The 23,005-nt window shown below is 42.0% G+C and overlaps 1 protein-coding gene across 8 annotated transcripts in view; it reads right to left on the bottom strand.

Annotated features, from left to right (window-relative positions):
* Nucleotides 1-964: 964 nt before the first annotated feature.
* CFAP161 (cilia and flagella associated protein 161) overlaps nucleotides 965-23,005 on the bottom strand; it is a 58,549-nt gene continuing 36,508 nt past the window's right edge. For 3 of the 8 annotated variants that reach the window (XM_082388556.1, XM_082388558.1, XM_082388560.1), the window contains 7 exons: nucleotides 13,112-13,288; nucleotides 12,192-12,281; nucleotides 11,441-11,673; nucleotides 10,130-10,214; nucleotides 5,363-5,521; nucleotides 2,239-2,312; nucleotides 965-1,836 (listed from right to left, as the gene is read on the bottom strand). In XM_082388556.1, the coding sequence (XP_082244682.1) occupies nucleotides 1,605-1,836; nucleotides 2,239-2,312; nucleotides 5,363-5,521; nucleotides 10,130-10,214; nucleotides 11,441-11,673; nucleotides 12,192-12,281; nucleotides 13,112-13,246 (1,008 nt within the window). In that variant the 5' untranslated portion in view covers nucleotides 13,247-13,288 and the 3' untranslated portion in view covers nucleotides 965-1,604. Of the gene's footprint in view, nucleotides 1,837-2,238; nucleotides 2,313-5,362; nucleotides 5,522-10,129; nucleotides 10,215-11,440; nucleotides 11,674-12,191; nucleotides 12,282-13,111; nucleotides 13,289-14,007; nucleotides 14,366-23,005 lie in introns of those variants that run through there. The other 5 variants (XM_082388559.1, XM_082388557.1, XM_082388562.1 and 2 more) reach the window with 4 other exon arrangements.

Genomic DNA, 23,005 nt, shown 5'->3' on the forward strand with positions numbered 1-23,005 from the left:
TCTTTCCCCATATGGAGCCCAAATCTACCTGCCTCCAGTTCTGGTTACACCCTTTGGAGATACACAGGCAAACCAAATACTACTCAGCTAAGTCAGCGGTTCTCAACCCAGGCGGCACATTTTTTTAAAAGTAGCGAGTGTTTTTAAAATGCTGATACCTGGGCTCCAATCCAAATCAATTAAATAAGAATCTCCAGAGGTAGGCCCAAGCATCTGTATTTTTTAAAGCCCCACCCCAGAAATTCTGATTTAATGCCCACTCAGAAAAGCCTTTCCTGACCACCCCCAAGGAACCGTCGCTTCCTTCTCCTCTCCTGATGCAGTGAATCCCAACTGTGGCAGTACATTAGAGCCAACCGAAGGACACTGAAAATGCTCCTTGCCCTGGCTGCACCCCAGACCGTTCACTCAGAATTTCTGGGCTAGGGCCAGTAATCAGTAATTGCTAAAGTTCTCCAGTTGAATCCAGTGCACAGCCAAGGGCAGGAACCACCGCCCTAACTCCTGCTGCACGTGAAGGGCAAATTCCTGTCTCCTCGAAGAGGCTCAAGCCACATTGGCTTGAAGCCGCATCTATTTAAAATGCATTTACATAACCCGTGACTTACTTTCCGCCTCTGGGTATACAGTCGTCACTCGGTATCCGCGGGGATTGGTTCCAGGGCCCCCGAGGATACCAAAATCCTAGGATGCTCAAATTCCTTAGTGTGGCTTCCGAATCTGCGGGTCCTGTAGCCGCAGATTCAACCAACCGCAGATCGTAAACATAATACTACACTTTCAGCGGTTGGTTGAATCCACGGATGCGAAACCGCAGATACGGAGGGCCGACGGTATTTAAAAGCGAACCAGCCTTAGCCCTCACCTTTACTTCCTGGGCTGGGCATCTCTTCATCCCATTACAACACCTTACACATCATAGGTGCTCCGTACTCGACAAAGAATGAGTAGATGGACAAACACATGGAAGGATATATATGTATTTTGTCTGATGATGTGAATGCCACAACTAATGCACTGGTTTCAAAGATAAGGTAGAAATAAGGAGATTCTGCAACATGAAAATCATTACAAAATAATGGAGGTCAAATAGAGGTCTTGAGCCCACCCCCGCAAGCCAGAAGGAGACACAAAAATACAAGGGGGAAAATGTTCAACTCTAAAGTAAGGCCACAGTCCACAGCTACCCATTTTTGATTTCTTAGTACATTGTACAGAGTCGGGGGAAAGAGAGTGGTGCCAGAAATTCAGTGAAGTTCCGATAGCTTCATTATACAGACATAGCTTTAAAAAGTAACATTTTTAAAAAGTAACGAGTTTTTTACAGTCCTTATAGAAGCTGCTGCTGTAGGATCTAAATAAAGGAAGCTGAGTCTTCAGAATTTGGTCATCAACAAAGGAATATCATCTGTCACCTTCAAAGACCGTTTCTGAGCTATGGCCCAAGGCAAGGTTTTTTGTTTGTTTGTTTTTTCCTGTGTCCTAGACCTCCACAGTTAATTCAATAATCTGAATACAGCCTTTGTTTTAATACAATGTTCAGAGAGTTCTGTGCCTTCCTTAAGAATAGCTTGAGGCATGACCAAGACAGATTTCCTGTAAAGCTACATCAGTCGAGTGCACGCATGCGCGCCAGGTGCGTTCCTGGCCCCCGGCTCCGCCACCGGCTCCAGGACTCGGGTGTCCTCCTCCGGCGGTTTAGGCAGGTCCAACATGGTGGACGAGTCCTTCCTGGGATTCCCAGTCACCAACATCCAATGGTTCTTTGGCTTTTCAACTCTGTGTGAATCCAGATATGTGTGTGCAGCGACCTCTGCTTCCTTTCCAAAATAGGTACTGGGGCAAGAAAGAATTAACACTGGTTGGAAATGGAATTACAACCCTCAGTAAGCTGTTAAATTCATCTCAAAGCACCTAATTCAACAGACTGCTATATAAAGCTCTTGGGGGGGGGGGTTCTCTAAAACACTATGTGTTTGCCAACAAGACTCATTCTATTTGGGCAAGGACCAGGTATATAGGATCCCATTATAGCTAAAGTCCTCTGTGGGGAAGGACCTGTATAATAGAAGGGGCTCTAATAGGAGTTTTCACACCATCAAATTTCTATGTGGCGATATTTCATCATCAAAGGACTTTTTCTGTGCGTGGCCATCCTCTTTAAATTGAACTTCTTTGCCTATATTCACAGCCCCTGCCCTCTGGCATGGCGTTTTCTTGTACCCTGCTATACAATACCTTAAGAAAAGATGCCGGTGGGCCACCAGCCCCCGATTCGTGTGGCAGTGATTGATAAGAATTTTTGCATTTGCCTTTAAAGATAAAGAGAGTATGTTATTTGAATTATGAATTAAGGCCTCCAGTTTCCTAAAAGCAAAAATTTGGAAATATAGTATATATTCATTTATATATATATATATAGAGAGAGAGAGAGAGAGATGGAATAACCTAGAAGCCAAACCATAATAGATTAATAAATACATTATTATAGATACACATATGATGAAACATTATACAATCATTTAAAGTCATATTGGAGAAGATCTTTGACAACTTGAAATATGGTCAGTGGTGTTAAGTGGAAAAAATAAGGATATTCCTGATGTCCTATTGTTTTTAAAAATTAAAACTAAATTTTAAAAGAAACATATGCATGGAAAAAGAATGATAACAGTGGCTTTCTCTAGAAGATGGAACTACTGGTAATCATATTATTTTTTGTACTTTTCTGACTTTCCATAAGTGAACATATATTGTTTATAATCAGAAAATAAAAGACATATTATTTCAAAATCCTGACTCATGTAAGCTAAAAGCAGTGTGAGATGGGGAAAAGCAGCCCCTGACATCCAGGAACTGGCCTGGCACCCAGGGCTCTGCCTTAGTGTTCCTCTGTGGAATATAATCAATTTCACACAGTGCCCACATCAGACAAGGCCATGCTGTGACCACGATGGGTCAAGACAAAAAGAAGACCACTTTGTGATCATGTCTGAACACAGCAAAGACATGAGCATTGCCCAAGCCACAAAATACCAAATGTCCTCCTCTCCTAGAGGAGTGACTTCTGCTTCCTTACTCATGACAGCTTTGGCCGTGCTCTGGCCTGCCCTCTATAGATAAGATGTACTGAGACAGCCCTGCTTCCTGACAGATTCCTATCCAGGGCAAAGCCCCACTTCCTGAGACCCTCACTAAAATCTCCCAACCACAGCCCCAATTCTATAACTTGTCCTTTCTTTCTAATTATTTTATTTTATTTTATTTTTAAAACTTTTTATTTTATATTGGAGTATAGTTGATTAACAATGTTGTGTTAGTTTCAGGTGTACAACAAACATATTCAGTTATACATATACATGTATCTATTCTTTTTCAAATTCTTTTCCCATTTAGGTTCTTACGTAACATTGAGCAGAGTTCCCTGTGCTATACAGTAGGTCCTTGTTGGCTATCCATTTAAAAGATAGCAGAGTGTGCATGTCAATCCCAAACTCCCTAACTATCCCTTCCTCCCACCCTTCCCCCTGGTAACTGTAAGTTCGTTCTCTAAGTCTGTGAGTCTGTTTCTGTTTTGTAAATAAGTTCATTTGTATCATTTCTTTTCAGATTCTACATATAAGCGATATCATATTTCTTCCTCTGTCTGACTTGCTTCACTCAGTATGACAGTCTCTAGGCCCATCCATGTTGCTGCAAATGGCATTAATTCATTCTTTTCTATGGCTGAGTACTATTCCACTGTACATATGTACCACATCTTCTTTATCCGCTCCTCTGTCAATGGACATTTAGGTTGCTTTCATGTCTTGGCTGTTGTAAACAGTGCTGCTATGAACACGGGGGTGCATGTATCCTTTCGGACCATGTATAACAGCCTCTTACTGAGACGCCCCACGGTTTTCCATGGCGCGCATTCTCCATCACTGCAACAAGTAATAAAGCCAGCTCGTTCAACCCCAGGTGCTCCTGATGGTCTCTGACTGGAGGGTATTGACATATGAACAGCAGCTGGGCAGGTATGAAATGTCCCATTCTGCAGATGTGTCTGAATGTGGCTCAGAGACCTGCCTCGGGCTGTGGACTGAGTTAGCAACAGAGAAACGAGCTCCTGGTGCCTGAACTCCCCAACCTCTCTGACCTAATGACAGCAACAATAGAACAACCACCGTTAAATTAACAACAGTGAATGTTTGGGAGTGCTGTCTGGGCCAGGCGCTTTTCTAATAAGCGCTGTAAATGTACTAATCGCTTAATCCTCACAAAACCTCGTAAGTTAGGCATCATCGTCTGTCCCCATTTTACAGACAATGAAGCTGAGATACTGACAGTTTAAATCATGGGAATGAGAGGCAATTCCAAGGAGAACAAAGCCTGGCAAAGACCAGTGGAAGAGAGGAAGTCTGTCAAGCATGCATCGTTGTGGACCACGTGTATATTCTCCGTGCTGGGAGAAAGACCCTTGCAAACCTGGGTCCGCCTGCAGAGCTCGGGAGAGAAGCCTACTGCGTCAGGTGGATTCAGAGTGCCTGGTAACTGGGGGCCCCTTCCTGGATGGCCAACTCTTTAAGTCCTTCCTGACTGTAAATCCAGTAACTCTCCCAATAACCTCCAACAACTCCTTAGTCTCCGTCTGCTGGATGTCTCACAAGCAAGTAGCATGGCCTCTGGTCCTCAAAACAGCTCTGTGCCCACCAGACCTGCCTTCCCATCCAGAACTGTGCTCCTGTCCGCAGGGCCCAGGCTCCTGAGAAAATGTCCAGCAATGTGCTCACCTGTGCGTCTGCCCTGCCCTGTCCTGCACTTGCCCCAGATTACCCAGTCTCTTTAGAAATGAGGACTTAACAGAGGCCTGAAAGAAAGCAGTGTCATCACCCTTACAATCTCGGGGCAGTGGTTCTCAGCCTGATCTCAGGGGCAGAGCCTGGGCCTCGGTATCTTTATGAAGCTCTGTAGGTGATTCTGTGCGCCGCCAGAGTCGAGAAACACCAAGGCATGATGCTGCCAAAGGGCAAAACGGTGCCTCCCAAACTTGAGTTAGAAATGAAAAAGAGGGACTTCCTGGCGGTCCAGTGGTTAAGACTCCGCTCTTCCACTGCAGGGGGCACAGGTTCGATCCCTGGTCAGGGAGCTAAGATCCTGCATGCTGCACGGTGCAGCCAAAAAACAATTTTTTAAAATAAAAATAAATAAATAAATATTTTTAAAAAAAAGAAAGAAATGAAAAAGAGAGAGAGCGTGAAAGTGTGTGAGGCATATAAGGCATCGGAACCCTGACGAGCCTCCATTTCACACACAGGAGTAAATCGCACCCACTTCACAGCATCCGCGGACACGTCTGTCTTCCCCAGGCTGCGCTCACCAGGACGGGGAAGCCTTCATATTCCAGGCGTAGCTGGGGGTCAGGGAAGGCCGCCTGCCAGCAGTTCAGGTAGGAGTCCTCATCCGTCAGGTACACCTCCTGGAGCCAAGACCTCTTAGACGACTTCATGAGGGTCCTGTGGTCACTTGATAAATATAACTGAAAACGACAGCAAGCAGATGGACTAGCTCACAGCTATCCGAGAGGCTGGGGAAGCAGGGAGCAGTCAACTGGCTGGACGGCCAGTGTGTTCAAAAGCAGTTTTCAAAAACCCTGTTCTTACGGATTGTACAAGAACATTCAACTTTCCTCTCCCTCAGAAAGGCCATCTCAGAGGCTGAGACCACCCGCCCTCACATCACCTGCAACTGTTTTCCCTTCCTTGGAATACCAAACCCAGCCTCCCTCTCCATCTCATGCACTCCTCCTCTTTTTTTATTTATTTATTTATTTATTTTTTTAGCATCTTTATTGGAGTATAATTGCTTTACAAGAGTGTGTTAGTTTCTGCTGTATAACAAAGTGAATCAGCTATACATATACATATATCCCCATATCTCCTCCCTCTTGTGTCTCCCTCCCACCCTCCCTATCCCACCCCTCTAGGTGGTCACAAAGCACCGAGCTGATCTCCCTGTGCTATGTGGCTGCTTCCCACTGGCTATCTATTTTACAGTTGGTAGTGTATATATGTCCATGCCACTCTCTCACTTCGTCCCAGCTTACCCTTCCCCCTCCCCGTGTCCTCAAGTCCATTCTCTATGTCTGTGTCTTTATTCCTGTCCTGCCCCTACATTCTTCAGAACGCTTTTTTTTTTTAGATTCCATATATATGTGTTAGTATACGGTATTTGTTTTTCTCTTTCTGACTTACTTCACTCTGTATGACGGTCTCTAGGTCCATCCACCTCACTACAAATAACTCAATTTCGTTCCTTTTTATGGCTGAGTAATATTCCATTGTATATATGTGCCACATCTTCTTTATCCATTCATCTGTCGATGGACACTTAGGTTGCTTCCATGTCCTGGCTACTGTAAATAGTGCTGCAATGAACATTGTGGTACATGACTCTTTTTGAAATATGGTTTTCTCAGGGTATATGCCCAGTAGTGGGATTGCTGGGTCGTATGGTAGTCTTATTTTTAGTTTTTTAAGGAACCTCCATACTGTTCTCCATACTGGCTGTATCAATTTACATACCCACCAACAGTGCAAGAGGGTTCCCTTTTCTCCGTACCCTCTCCAGCATTTATTGTTTGTAGACTTTTTGATGATGGCCATTCTGACCAGTGTGAGGTGATACCTCATTGTAGTTTTGATTTGCATTCCTCTAATGATTAGTGATGTTGAGCGTCTTTTCATGTGTTTGTTAGCAATCTGTATATCTTCTTTGGAGAAATGTCTATTTAGGTCTTCTGCCCATTTTTGGATTGGGTTGTTTGGTTTTTTTGATATTGAGCTGCACGAGCTGCTTGTGTATTTTGGAGATTAATCCTTTGTCCGTTGCTTCGTTTGCAAATATTTTCTCCCATTCCGACTCCTCCTCTTTTTCAGGGCATCAGGCCTGGAGCAATATTTTATTCATTATAAATAATGTTGCATGAAACTTATTGCATGAAGTGAAGTGCTCTTAAAACCAGTACCAGCACAGCTGATATTCATACGTGAGCCTCCAAGGGGGCCTCGGCCCCTCTGGAATTGATGTCCACACTTGGAACTTCTGTCGGCTCTCTGGTTGCCTATAACTTCGCCAAGGAGCACGCCATCTTGCTGAAAGGTCCATAATGTTAGTTCCTCATTAGCCGTTTACTGATTCGCCTTCGCCCTGCACCTGGAGGTCGTTTCTGCATATCTTGATCGGTTTTCATTAAACACCTTTTCTATACAAAGCTATGCCATGAAGTGCTCTGGGGAAGGCAGAAATGAGGTACTGCCCTCAAGAAGCTTTCCGACTAACAGGAGAGATGATTGAGTATAGAAACTGGAAGCGTCTGTAAGGTATGGCGTCCAGCAGGGATGCAAAGAGCTATAGGAGGGGAGAGATGGGAACACATGCTCTCCCGGGGGCTCAGGAAAAACTCCGAGGAGGAGGTGATGTGGTATCAGGGAGCCCGAGAGGATGAGTGTGGACAGGGAGGGCTTTAAATGCCACAGTGAACAGCAGCACTTAATGCAGAGGGCAATGGGGGCACCGCTACTGACTTTTCAGTGGAGGTGGAAGGTGAGCAAATCTGAGCTTTTAAAAGATCGACCTGACAGCACGCTGCGAGTATGAGATGAAGTCAGGATAGACTAAAGGGATGAAGCTATGGGGGCGTGGACTGAGGTACCGGCACTGGGAGTGCAAAGACGGGCCAAACTGCACCGTGAAGGAAGAGCCATGGGACCTGACAATCGCTGGAGCTGGATGTGGGTGGGAAAGGAAGATGGGTCCAAGATGCACTGCGGCTCTGGCCTGGCTGATGGGGAGAATGACAATGCCATTCAGAGCAAATGGAAAATAATGTCTATCTCAAACCACAAACGTAGCTTTGTTCATATAAAGAACAACAATAAGGAAATCAGGAACAAAAATCAGGCCTCTGCAAGGCCACCATCACCAGATTTTTCATAAATACCCTGAAAGAGCTTGCTAATTCAAAGACAAGAAACAGAAATAAGAGGTATAAGAATTTGAGGAGAGATAAAATTGTCATAATTTGAAGATGAGATGACTGTCTACCTAGAAGTCCTAAGAGAATCAGGTAGAATTAATAAGAGTAAGTGATTTCATCCAAGGTGAGTATAAAAATCAATGTTTATCTTCTATTTTTGCTGCAACTGTCAAAAGGACCTACCTTCAATAGCTTCCAAAATAGAAGATACCAAGGAATAACCTTGACGAGATCAGTGTCAGATCCATGTGAAGGAAAGCACAAAACTTTACTGAGAGATAGAAAAGAATAATTGAAGAAATAGAGAGACATCTCAGAAGAACAAATATTGTAAAGCTACTAAATATGTGAACTTACTTAATTTAACAATGCCAATCAAAATACCAAGTGACTTTCCCCCCAACAGGGGCAGAGGGACTTAAAAAAATTATTATTGCATTTAACTGAAAGATTAATTCCTAACATAATTCAGACAAAGAAGTGTAATGATAAAGAACTAGTCCTAAAAGTCATCAAAGTGACCTGGAATAAAAATAAACAACTCCAGTTCAAAGGATCCAAATAGAAAGCCATGTCTAATAATTTAATGCATGCAGCATGTGTCAGTGAAGAAAGGAATAATTATTCAAAAAATAACACAGATATGACTGACCAGTCATTTGGGGGAAATTCAGATGTTCACATCAAGGCCTTTATCAAAATAAATCCCAAGTGGAGGAAAGAATAAACTTAAGCAACAGTTCAAGTTTAGACATCTAAAAATTAATACAAGTTATTCTTTTTATCATATCTTTGGAGCAGACTTCAAAGGCTCTGAGCAATGGAAGGAATTACAGAGAAAAGCACTGATAGATTTTACTCAAAAATAGATGAGAACAACTACAATTTAAAAGCCAAGTTAACAAATGAGAGGAAATATTAACAACAAACATGACAAATGTTTATCATCTGTGGAAGAGCAGATATTTAAGCCCAAGTCAATAAACAGGCAAAGAGCAGATGATTTAGGGGAAAGAGAAGGAGAGCAGAGATGGAAGGGAGAGGTGGGAAAAGAAGGTAAATAAAAAGAAAGAGAGAAACAAAAAAGAAAAGAAAAGAAATAATATCTAAATGTTGTAATGCTTGTAATTTTCCCTATATTTTAAGATTTTCCCTCTATAAAATAAGCTAAAATGTTAGTAGGGCTACTCTCTGGATGAGACAGTGATGATTTATTTCCTCTTTCAACAACTGGGTATTTCCTCTAATTTTCACATTTAAAATCAGGCTACAGCTTACCATCTACGGTGTGTCAGAATTTAATTGCCAGCATTGATTTCTTGGTAGTATGAAAATAATAATGATGTTGCTGGTGATGATGCCACATCATACAATAATGGAATCTCTGATTCAATGAAAAATGTTATATATACTATCAGCTCTGCCACTTAGTAGCCAAGTGACTTGGAGCGAAGTCACTCAACTTGCTGTGCCTCGGTTTCCCCATCAGTAAAACAGGGGTAAAATAGTCCCTACTTTAAAGACTTGTTGGGGGGAATAAATGAGTTAACATATGTGAAGCTCTTAAACACGTAGTAAGTAAATAATCTCCATTTTATAGAAAGACTCAAAAAGGTTAAATAACTTACCCAAAGTCCCAACCCTTAGGTATGCATCTCAGCTGGAATTCAAATCCATATTTATCTGGTTCTATTACACTGCCTAATTCCCAAGGTAGAGGTAAAGATCAAAGACTTATGCTCCCCGATTTATGCAAATGTGTTAGCATTGGTGACATCAAACAGCTGTCAGATTATTATTACATAATCTGATCATTTAACTTGCAAGTGGAGGTGGTATAAATTTTTACTTTTTACCAGCTGCATTGCAAAGAGGTTTTTTTTTTCCCCTTACTCTTTAGCTTTTAAGGATGTATTTTTGTAATTCATGAGGTTAGAAGGAAAGAATTGGCCCCAAACTGCCTTGGAAAAGCTGCAGGCTGACACCATAATGAGGCCAGAGATGGAGCCCATGCCCATAGAGTTCTCTGTCCACTTCAGTAAGTAGCCATTAGCCTACATGGAAACAAAAATGACTGGTCCAAAGTAGACGTGAAGGGTTACGACTTACCATTCTGTCTGCAAATCCTCCTGCTATCCCGAGGCGAAAGTTCTGCCCGTATCTAAGGACCTGACCAATGACCTCTCCAGCTGCACTGTCAGTGGAGAATTAATAGAACGTAAATTCTCTGTATTAGGATCATTCTACAGCTCTATTTTTTGTGTATGCACTTTTGTTTATAATTTTCTCAGTAATGTCTATTCATGTACCATAACTGAAATAAGTCACTTACCAAAAGGTCTTTTCTTTTGGCCTTCAAGTCTTGCTGGCACCTTACTCACTGTCTTCCAACACACTCGGAACACACAGTGTTCCCACTTTGTGAGCCTAGGGTAGACTGAGCAAGTCATACTGTCCTACACTAATGAATTGGTCCAAGTCCACTGACATCTTTTTTTTAATTGAAGTACAATTGATATATAATCTTATATTTAGTTTTAAGTGTATACATCATGATTTGATATTTATACATGTTAGATGATCACAATAAATCTACTTACCATCTGTTGCCATTAAAAATTATTATATTACTGACTATATTCCCTATTCTATATATGACATCCCCATACACTGACAACTTTAGAGAGAAGCAAGGTAACAAATTTGTAGACATTTAATACACTCTTCCCTCTTAATCTTCCAGGAAACAGAAATTGTGATCAATTTTTAGCTGTTTTAACATAAATTATGTGTATTCAAAAAATCTAAAGACTTAAAGGACTAGTTATATCCCTGTCATATAAACTTGCTATCATAGTTTAGTAACAAACTGAAAGCAATGACTTTTAATTGTAATTATTCTCTAAGGATTTAAATGCTCATCTCCAAAAATTCAAGCACATTTTTAGTGGACAATTAATTTTAAAACAGCAAATCCCCATGTACTGCTACCTTGCATTTAACTATATATTTCTGACGTAGAAATAACAGAGTAGCATTAAAAACAATGAAAGCACTCAAATGAGCTCAAAGCATTATGAAATGTTATTAGGAAAACCCACTTTGCTTCTGGGCAGATTCTGAATTTAATTCCCTGGATCCAATACTTTTGAATTAAGCATTTTGAATTGAATTCAAATTATCCATTATCCTGATGTGAATTGAAATCAAATTACCCATTATCCTGATGTTTAAGGTAACAGGATTGTAAAGGCCCCTTGACAATCATTCTCAAGATAAGAAAGTAAGATGAGAATCACAGAGAATATTCACATAACCTTTGCCTCCAATCAGCACTGCTCTAATCCCAGGGCATCCTTAAACTGCAAGTGAAAACAGATATTTATGATGAAAATGAGCCTAAAATTAAAGTATCTTTACCACAAAATGGTAAAAGTGTTTCTGCCAACCGGGATCTTGGTTTGAGCTGCACTCAGGCCACAGGGCACCTCTAATTCGTCACTCAGATGGGCTTTAATTTCATCTGGAGTCATACACAAGCTCAGGTCCCCACCCAGAAACAGATCAGCTTCTGTCTCAGGGTGATCAGGATTCACAAGCATCACTTTGTCGCCATAGCGAATGTATCCATCTTCAGATATGGAAAGCTGCATCTACAATTTAAATAGGAGTTTTTCAGATAAACCATGCGATTCCTTCACAGCCAGTGCTGAGGCCACTGCAGATGTACCCTATTTTAAGAAGGGATTGACTTGAATTTCCTGAAATCTTTCTTCTTCCTTTTCCTGCCACCAATCTGCTCCCAATTTGCCAAATCAATGCCCCTGATAATCCCAAACGAAGTAAAATAAAGCTGATGAAAAATTACATGGGTTGATTCCATTATTGATTTATTCAGCATTCCTAGAAATTTTCTTGAGCACCAACTAAAGGGCATCTTACTCGTGCATGTATCAATCTATTCATTTCTTAATTTGGAAAATGCAGGTGAACATAATAGCAAACTTCTCATGTTTCTAAAATCTTAGGGAATTTTAAACATTGTGGTTATCTAAAGAGAAGAATTGGTATTTTCCAAATGACAACTCACTTATGGAATTTTTGCTTGCTTAACATATTCTCACATTTAATTTGATAGACTTTTGAAAACAACGCTTGAATTTAAAATTACCGGTCTCAAAAGATTCTCTTTCAGTCTTCTGTTTCTCTGTATGAGAAGTTGTCCCTTGTCCCTCTTTGCTAAGAAGTCTTTCATGAGCTCCTGGTTAAAGAGAAAAATGAATGAAACCCAAAGGGTCAACAATAGTCCTGAATAATAGAGATACTGAGAGCTTTTAGGTCCAAAGCATGACAAGTTGTAAAAGCAAACTTTGAGAACGTAAAAAGAAATGTGAGCATAATGGGAATGGGGGACTTTTTTTTAGCATTACTTTATTTTCTGTTTCATTGTGGAATGTTTAGAAAAATGAGAAAGACACAAAAAAGAAACATCACCTGTAATTACTCCAACCAGTGACAATGATGAGTAACATTTGGAGGTCATATATCCCCTCCTACTGAGGTCTCTGCTAGTTGTATGATGATGGACACCGAAAGTGTCTCCCCACCCAACTAGTTCCATTAAAGGATGGCCCAGGGTCTTGTTAAGACCGCCATAGGACAATTCAGGGCAATGAGTATAAGGTCAGTAAAAGGGATGCTACTCAGGAGGGGATGTGGGACAAGGTGGCGGATGGGGGCAGTATTTCTGCTTAGAGAGTACCTGCTCACCTGGACCGCAGCTTCGGAGACTGTAAGTCTCTGCGGAACAGAGGGAATTTAGTGGGGCTCTAGACTAAGGGAGAGACACAGGCAGGGGCCTTGAGAGTTTGGGACGCCAAGAGACGGGGGTAAAGAGTAGAAGGGCGTGAGACCTGCGGGTCAGCCAGTGAGATTCTTAGGGCGTTCAGAGGGAGTTGGGATTTTAGGGACATTTGGTGTGTGCTGGGTGCGAAAGGAGGCTTGGGATGCTCAGTGTAGGGGCCCGAACTTAGGCCAGGGGTGGGAGTCCCCGGGCAGTGGGCGGGCCGTGCCCGGCCACTCCCTCCGTACCTCCTCCAGGTAGACGTCCTCGTTCCAGTTGCCCATCCGGACTCCTGGACCGTACAAGTTCTGAGCCATCGTCCCCTGCTCTCCCATGAACAAGCTTCCGGGGCACACCGCCTGTGTTAGCCTCCCCGTCGCCATGACAACCCGGTCCCCTGCGATTGGCCAAGGTCCGGGACCCTGCTAGCCAATAAGTGACGACACACGAGTTGCGCTGGGCTCTGGTGCGGCCCCATCCCAGGGGCTGTCACCGCCCCTCCTCCGCCCCCCCCCCACCACCCTGCGCCTCACTTCCCCTCTTAGGTTTTTCTTGAGTTTAATTGCAAAGGAGGCAAGAGAAAAAACTCGAGCCTACAGACCTCACTGTCCTAAATGATCGCTAGAGCGAAATTTTAAACTTTTTTTTCTTTTAGAATCTAAACGAAAATTGCTTTTAAGTAGAGTATCCCTTGCTTTGGGGGGCAGCAAAGAGGAGCTTTGAAATGGAAGCATAGCTTGCTTGCAGCCTACTTTTATTATCGGAAAGCAGCCATTTCATCCTAATCATAATACTGGCTCAATGTAGAAATTTGGAAACCAAAATAATATAGAAAGAAGGTGGCAGAGAAAATTACTCAAAATTTTCACTGTCTCCAAAGTAAGAAATATGTCATGCTAGCCTATTTGTGTTTATATGTTTCTGAGGTGGTTCTTATTTTCATAGACTTTACAGCATTCCTCCTCCCTCCCCCAGATACCAAGTGCAAGGACAAGCCTATGATTTGCAAGAAGTCTTGATAAAACTGGAATATGCTGGAGCCAACTTTTTTTAAACAAAATATAATTTTATGAGTAGGAAGGGTGAACAGTTACTGCAGGACTCCCCAGGGCTTGATGCTGATTGAATGTATTCAGTAATTCACCTTTATTTAGTGTCTACTAAGAGAGGACAGAAATGAAAGACACAGGGACCTTTCTTCCCTTCAGCAACCTCAGTCTAAAAGAGAAGAGAGTTCATGAAAACAAATTACTTCAGAAAGAATGGAATGAGTGCAATTAAAGATGTGCCAATGAAGGGCCATAGGCACTTAAAGAAAGATTCATTTCTGCCTTGGGGGATGGTGAGAATGAGAGTAAGGAGATCTATGGGTGGTAACTGAGGGAAAGGGGACTTTGGAGAAGAACTTGGATTTGAGCTGCCAGGCTGCAGCTTGGGATACAAATAGGAATATTCTCACACATTTGTGAATCCATGAGATTTGTCAGTACAGCATCACATGCTAGCATCACATGCTAACATCCTTCAAAAGGATAAATGGGACAAAGAAGGTCAGATATTATATCACTAACTGCACTTGATAAATCAAGTAACTGAGACTCAAAGATGCTGGTGGCTTATCCAAGTTCAAACTGCTAACAGTTGCTCAAAGCAAAGACTTAACTCAGATTTTCTGACTCCAAAGTCCATGTTTTTTCTCCTTGTTTCCATATTCCCTGCAAAATTGGGAGTATGATAAGGCAACTTTGGTCTCCATATGATTTATTAAGGTTCTAATGATTCAGTTATTTGCTTAAGTCCTTACAGCAAGACAGCTTTGCTCTCACCTATTTTCTTTGTGCTATTATGGTCAAGTATTGTACACTTCTGTATGTTACAGGATCAACAATACAATTACATACATGTTGCTTTATGCAATTGCTTCTTAAATCAGTCAGGATTAAAAATGTGCAATTATACTCTTTTGTAAATTACATACATAATTATCTTTATTTTTTCATGTGGATACCAATTACAGCCTGGTATTACTTGCTTTCCACCTGAAGAGTCTCTGTTGGTATTTCTTGTAAAGCAGGTCTGCTAACAACACATTGTCTCAGTTTTTACCTGTCTGCCTATTTCACCTTCATCCTTGTAAGATAGTTTTACTGGGTATAAGACTCTTGGTTACAGTTTTTTCTTTTAACACTTCAAATATGCCCTCCTTCTGCCTTCTGGCCTCCATTGTCTCTAATAAGAAGTCAATGATTAATCTTATTGGGGTTCCCTTGTTTGTCTACTAAGTGTGTTGTACAGCCCCTTGCTGCTTTCCAGATGTTCTCCTTGTCTTTGTCTTTCATCATTTTGACCATGGTCTGAGTGGCACTCTCTTTGCATTTATCCTATTTGGAATTTGTTGAGCTTCTTGAATGGGTAGATTACTGTTTTTTTTTAAATAGAATTTGGGATTTGCCATTCTTTCTTTGAATATTATTCTGCTCCCTTTCTCTCTTTCCTCTTCTTCCAGAGCTCCTTATTGTTGGTGCACTTAATAATGTCCTTGTTTCTGTAAGGCCATATTCACTTTTCTTCCTTCTTTTTTCTCTCTGTTCTTCAAATTGCATAAAATTTCAATCGATTTATCTTCAAGTTTGCTTATTTCTTCTTCTGCCAGCTCAAATTTACTATTCCATCTATCTGGTGAATTTTTCATTTTGGTTATGATACTTCTCAACTCCAGAATCTCCACTTGCCTCTTTCTTTTTTTTTTTATCATTTCTCTATTGATATTCTATATCTGAGGAGGCATTGTAATCATACCTTCCTTAAATTCATTAACCTTGGTTTCTCTTAGTTCTTTGAACATGTTTATAATAATTACTTTGAAGTCTTTGTCTACTGCATCCAACATTTGGGCCCTCTCAAAGCCTGTTATTTTCCCTGTGGATGGATCACATGTTCCTGTTTATTTGCAGGTCTCACAATTTTTTGTTGAAACCTGAACATTTTAGATAACATATTGTAGGAACTCTGGGTACTGATTCCCCACCCCCAGTGCCTGTTGCTGTTGTTTGCTTATCCACTTGTGTATCTGTTTAGTGACTTTGGCTAGACTTGTTAGGTAAGGTCTATTCCCCAACAGGGTGCAGCCCTCTGATGTCACTCTTCAAGGGTATAGCCCTGAACATGCGCAAGGTCCCCTGACCCCCTAAATAAATCTTAATATGATAAAGTAACATAAAGAAGCATCTCACAACTTACAACACAGGTGGATTTAAAAGCCAGGTGATAATAACAAAACTATAAACAAACATACAAGGAGTTTTTTGAAAGAGCTTTTTACTGATTTTTACTTTTATTTTTGAAAAATTATGAAATCTTTATTTTATTGCAATTATAGAGTATTTTAAATTTATATTCTTCAAAACTGCTCAAAACTACTATTAAAACAGAAATGCACACATACATTGCTAGACTCTGCGTAATTTACTCAGTTCATGGTGTAGCAATAAATATCTGTTTAAATTAGGACACCATTCCCTCCCTTTTAGAATTATTATAGTTTTGACATAAACCAGGTATATACTGGAAAACTCATTTGCTATTTCTTTTTCACGATTTGATGAGGCTCTTGGAAAAAGTTAATTGGAGCCTTTTGTTACTTACTTGTGAAACATCTGGCAGGAAAACAAAAGCCAAAGAAATACTTGGACAGGATCATTTTTAGAAAAGAAAAGGTCATTTTTAGAACTTTTAGGATAAAGTTCAAATATTGAGAAAGAGAAATGAGAGTTATCATCTTAGAAGCAAGTAACTTCCAGGCTGCAGAAAATAAGTTTACAAGTCCTCATTGGGCAAGAAACATTGTAAGTGATCACTGTGTCCTAAAGGAAAAAAACGGGATTGAAGTTCCTTTCACTCAGCTTATGCAACCATTTTTGTCTCCGAGCCTCAGCATCTCCATCAATAAAAACGAGTCAAGGATAATTTTACAGCTAACTCTCTAGGAAGCATTTCCAAAATACTCTGTGTATGTTAACAGCTGTGGAGAGGGAAAGAGTTCTGTTGTAGATCAGTTTGAGAAAGACTGGGTTAAATAGGCATCCTTATTGGAGTCCTTCTCAGAGCCTTGAATGTCTTGGCGCTCTCTATAAACCCACAGAAAGATGATACATACGGCATTGCCCAAGCTAAGTTCACTGTGGAATACTTCTTAAAAAGAATCATCTGGGGGGGCTTCCCTGGTGGCGCAGTGGTTGAGAATCTGCCTGCCAATGCAGGGGACACGGGTTCGAGCCCTGGTCTGGGAAGATCCCACATGCCGCGGAGCAACTAGGCCCGTGAGCCACAATTACTGAGCCTGTGCGTCTGGAGCCTGTGCTCCCAACAAGAGAGGCCGCGATAGTGAGAGGCCCACGCACCGCGATGAAGAGTGGCCCCCGCTTGCCCCAACGAGAGAAAGCCCTCGCACAGAAACGAAGACCCAACACAGCCATAAATAAATAAATAAACAAATACTTATACTTAAAAAAAAAAAAAAAAGTAAAATCTATTAATTAAAAAAAAACAAAAAAAAAACCCAAAAAGAATCATCTTGGGGCTTCCCTGGTGGCACAGTGGTTAAGAATCCTCCTGCCAATGCAGGGGACACGGGTTCAAGCCCTGGTCCGGGAAGATCCCACATGCCGCGGAGCAACTAAGCCCGTGTGCCACAACTACTGAGCCTGTGCTCTACAGCCCGCGAGCCACAACTACTGAGCCCGCGCACTTAGAGCCCGTGCTCCACAACAAGAGAAGCCACCGCAGTGAGAAGCCCGCGCACCGCAACAAAGAGTAGCCCCCGCTCGCTGCAACTAGAGAAAGCCCGCGCACAGCAACGAAGACCCAACGCAGCCAAAAATAAATACATAAAATAAATTAATTAAAAAAAAAAAAGAATCATCTTGCAAGAATAATTTTTAAGAGGTTTTGTGCGGCTCAAATGATATAACACTATGTAAAAAGGGGTAGGATTTGGACATGTAGATAAAAGAATCAAGGTAAGCACTTGGCAGACAGAGGAAACAGGATGGAGCAGGGCAAAGAAGCTGGAATCTCTAGGGGTCAGAAAGGGGCACACAGTAATGAACGTGAGTGGGGAGAAGCTAGTTGGGGGGCGGGGGGGGACCTGAGGTACAGAGGCAAGTGCTGTGGATTTTCTTCTTTAAGTCAAAGAGAGCCATGAAAGTTTCCGAAGAGGAAATTGACAAAGGGCAGGGTCGAGCTTTGGAAATCTGCTGGGACTATAGGCTGTGGATTTCAGGCAGATGGGCCAAGTAGGGGGCAGGGGTCCCAGTTAGGAGACAGCCTGGGGAGAAGTGATGGGTGTGCTTAAGTAGAGAGGTAGAAAGGAATGATAAAATAGCTCAAGTCAGGACGGTGAGCTCTTGGAAAACGACTGTGCAGTGGCAGAATCCATTGTTCACCCAGCCAAGAGTCACCGAGCCCCAAACACTGTGCTCAGGGATAAATAAGGAAATCATGGGCCCTGCCTTCGTGGAGAGTCAAAAGGAGGACACAATTCTGAGCAAATAAGTACACATGGGAGGCCTGGTGCCAGAGGGTCAGTGCGGGAAACACTTCTCCGAAAGGATGTCAGCAAATAACCATCCTTGGACAAGTAGGCAGGCTGCTGAAAGTCCTGATGGAGCTATAATACATCATCATTTTGTTAGTGCGTCATTTACTCTATCCTCTCCAAAGACCACAGGGTGGCGTGTGACCAGAAAAGTGTCTCCCCCTCTTGTTTTCCCTTCTGGTTGCACCAGATCCCTGGGGAAAAGACCACCCACAATGCACTTGTAATTCTCCCTGTCCAGATGCAAGCACCAGAAGCCAGCCTTCACCCCAGGGGCAAACCTGCGGGACTAAAGTCTCTCAGTCCCTCTTTACTGCCGTTGGCAATCTTGCAGAAAACCTGCCGTCCCCCTCCATCTAGGCTGACCTCTTGGGTGACAGGCTTGCATGTACTCTTAAGTCCTGGAAGCAGAAGAAATTTCCTTCTGTTTACAGAAGGAGGAGGGTGTACCCTATGAAGAGGAAGCCCTTCTGTTCTACTCCTCTCCCTGCTGGGCTTGGAAATGCCAAGGGCAGGATTTGGCGGCAGGAGATAGGAAAAACCAAATGGCCTGCCTAAGAGAGCAAGAAGAAAGCCAGTTTCTTCCCCGTCGGGGCGGGGAAGTCTGGAGAAGCACCAGCACCCAGGGGAAGGGGTGCCCAGGAGAAAAGAAGCTCCCTGGGCAGGACTCTGCACTTTCCACAGGCATGGAAGCAAGGCTGCCAGCTGTCTCTTCTAGATCTCAAAGCACAAGGAGGATGTTTAGCTTCTAGGAGTGTCATTCTGTTTTAAAAGTACCAGAAATTCATTTCCAACTCTTTCTCCCTTTTTAAAGTAGAGGAGCCCCCTTTTCCAACCAAAGCAAGACGGAACTGAATTACAGAAAACAGAGAGACTCAAATGATGAGCCCCAAATGTCCACCCTGTCGCCCTGGAGGACACCGAGAGTCTACAGAGCCTAGTTTGAAAACAGCTGATCTATTTTGTCTCATGCCTGACTTTACAGGTGATGAAAGTGAGGCTTACAGAGCGGGACTCAGTGCCAGGAGTTCTTCAGGAAGAAAAGCAGCGGCTGGAATCAATGCCACTTTTCTCTCAGTCCAGGGCTTTTTCTACTTTGCAGCCCTCACAGGTCCCCGTCCAAGGGACCACTCATCTTTTTACCACTGACCCGTTAATCTTGTCTTTCTGGTCAAAAGAAAGTTCTGGCCTTTATCGCTCCAGAAAGATATACATAGAAGCATTTTACACATTGAAGGCAAGATTTAGAATGCGACAAGGATAAATCCATTTGGGTCCATTTCTCCTGTTCTTTTGCAATATGAAAGCCAGTAATTACAAATGTGTTCTGAAAGCAAGGCAACCATGAAAACACTTAACAGTACCCTAGGACACAGTGGAGAAATGAACCAGTTCCAGGAAATTCTGGAGGGTGTCAATGCAAAGACACATTTCCCCAAGCGGTCAGCGTTTCCAGTTCCTTTAATGTGACGGGAAAAGATAGAATATCCCTTCGATTCACAAATGAGGAAACGGAAGCACAGAGAGGTTATGGGGAATACCCAAGTTAGCATCCGAGCCAGAACTAAAAGCTACCACAAGCATGCAGGAAGAGAGGAGGAAGAAAGAAAGGAGAGAAAACAGAGAAAAGTAGGGCCTTGTATTTTCATAGCATCCCCAGGTGTTACACCGCTTTCCACACAACATTTTATTTGAGTATTACCATTACAGGAAGTTGGAAAATAATTCTATGTTCTATGGCTAGCTCTGTGGTTTAAAACACAAGCTCTGGAGTCAAACATTCTTAGTTCAAATCCCAGAACTAACCACTGGCAGGCTGTGTGACCTTCAGGTAAAGTCATGACCTCTCTGTGACTCAGTTTCTCCATCTGTAAAATGAGGAAATAATAAAACCCACTTCATATGGTTATTGGGAGGTATAAATGAGAGTGTCCAGGACAGAGCAAGCGGTCAGTAGCTACTGCTGCTTATTGAACTGGAAAGACTGACATCAGGAGTGGCTGGACCAAGGAGTTTTCTGTTTGCAAGATTCACAAGTTTCAAGTTCAAGGGATATTTCATTTTACAAATGGGGAAACAAAGACCCAGCCAGGGGAAGAGAAGTGGCTAAAGTCACACAGCTAGTGACTCCAGGACTCCTACTAATTTCTTCTGTTAGACGCTAAGGTTCCAAGTAAGAAGCTGGAAGATGAAGCATGTCTTCAGTACATAATTCCCAAATAGACAGTAAAGGTGGTAATGTTTAATATTATGGCTCTGTGTGGTAGAAAAATTCCATATGGGGAGTTAATTACCTATAAAGGTATCATTCTCCCTTCTCTTAGGGTGAGCTCTGTGGGCCAGTAGGATGGTCTGAACTGCCCAGAAGCACAGAGGCAGTGCCAATGCATGGCCTGGGTAGAGCCCTGGACCCACTGCCTCCAAATCCAGTGCTCCCTGGATCATACAACTAGCACACCCTCTAACAAACGGGGAGAGAAATTACACACACCACAATCCTTGAGTTGTTGAATTTCTCCTTCAAATATCCTTCTAGGGACTTCTGTGAGCTGCACTAAACTGTAGCTTCAACTAGGGTAGGGTTATTCTGTTTATCAAAATCTGATAAATACCCTGAGAATTTCTGGGAAGCACTCTCATCTGCTGCTGTTGAGAAGGAAAACAGCAACAATGATTCTGGAAGGCAATTTTGCATTACGTCATCAAGAGCCTTAAAAATAAATATACTAGATATCTCTAAATTCCACTTTAAGGATATTATACCAAGGAGATGTGTATATTAACAGGAAAAAATTGCAAAGAACACACAACCCAAGTATCCAATAATAATGGGTTGTTTCAGTAAATTACAGAGCATGTGTGCTTTGGAAGGCTATGCGACTATTAAAAATCATGATATAAGAGCAATATTTAATGATTTGGGAGATGTTCATAACATTGTGAATTAAAATGAGATTACAAAAGAGTTTATAATGTAAGATGTCCGTTTTACATTTAAAATGTGTATTTTTATTATATATATTCATAGGAAAAATAATATAATTTATAAACATGTGTGACGATCTATTTGTACATCTATATGTAAAATATGCATACATGCTATATATAATACAATATATAATATCATATAAAATCATACACATGTATAATCTACATAATCTGTACATATATAATCTATACACATATATATACATAGCTGATATGGAGGGGGCATCAGGCTTCTTTTTTTTTTTAATATTTATTTATTTATTTGGCTGCTCCGGGTCTTAGTTGTGGCACGCGGGATCTTTTATTTGCGGCATTCGAACTCTTAGTTACGGCATGTGGGATCTTAGTTCCCTGATCAGGGATCAAACCCGGGCCCCCTGCATTGGGAGCGTGGAGACTTAGCCACTGGATCACCAGGGAAGCCCCTGCCTAGGCTTTGCATATGAGAATGCTTTTTTTTTTTTTTTTCTATAATGAGCATGCAATTTTTTGCAATAATAAAAAAAGAAAACCCTCTGAAGACATTCTGGCCCAGGGGTAATCCACACCTAAACTAAAGCTCTGATCTGTGTCCCAACAGCAGGACTAGTGGATAAAAGGTCTCAGTGGCTCGAGAAGTTAGGACCAAGAATGGGAGCCAACTCTCTGCTCGAACTCCTCCAAGCACCTCACTCAGCAGATGTTGGCAGCTTTTATATAATCACTGTGGTCCACTTCTCGTGCTCATTGGTAGTTTGTCAGCCAGAAGAGCTTGCGAGGACAAGGTCTTTTCTGACCTTTCTTTGGAGGTGAATTGGATTCGATAGCTGGGCAATTGCGCCCTCGTGTGGCACCTCCTGGGTACAGCTTTTTGTCCGTAACGAGGAAACTATGGACTCAAGGCAGGAGACCCCTTGTAGACCCCAGTTTACGAGTGGGTCTTTGTTCCCAAAGGGAGTTGTTAAGTTGGGCTTCTAGAAATTACAATGCATCTCCCTAGAAGTGATAAACATTGAGGTTAAGAACCACTCAAATGTCAAAAGCCTATTAAATCACTGTCTACTTATAATAGTCTCAGCTTCCCCTCCTGTAAATAATACTGTTTTACAGTATGTTCTAAGAGTATCAAGATATTTGAGGCTTTCCACCAGGATGTTTTTATTGCCCTTGATGTTTCCTCTATTTGAATTTCCTTACTCAAGACACTTCTTCCCCATGTAATTTCTACTCATTCATCAAGACCATCCCAAAGGTCTCCCTCAATAACATCCCCAGACTGGACAAAGCCAGTCACCCCTCTCCTGGCTCTCAACGCACTTTGTATTTTCTCTGCAAATTGCTATGATTAGAAGTTTTTATTGGCAATGGGCAATTTGAACCAGTGTGTAAGCTCCATGAGGACAGTGGCTTTTTGTTTCATTGGTGTATCCTTAGCACTTAGCACAATGCCTGATACATAGGCATCCAAAAGTACACGTTAATCAAAGAATTGTTCGGTTACGTATTCCCCCTTCCCAGCTCCCTTGGGGCCATCTTCAGTACAGTCCAGCACAAGCACGCTTACCCTTAGATACAGTCA

Source organism: Balaenoptera borealis (assembly GCF_965194805.1).
Source record: "Balaenoptera borealis genome assembly, chromosome: 3".
Taxonomy (NCBI): Eukaryota; Metazoa; Chordata; class Mammalia; order Artiodactyla; family Balaenopteridae; genus Balaenoptera; species Balaenoptera borealis.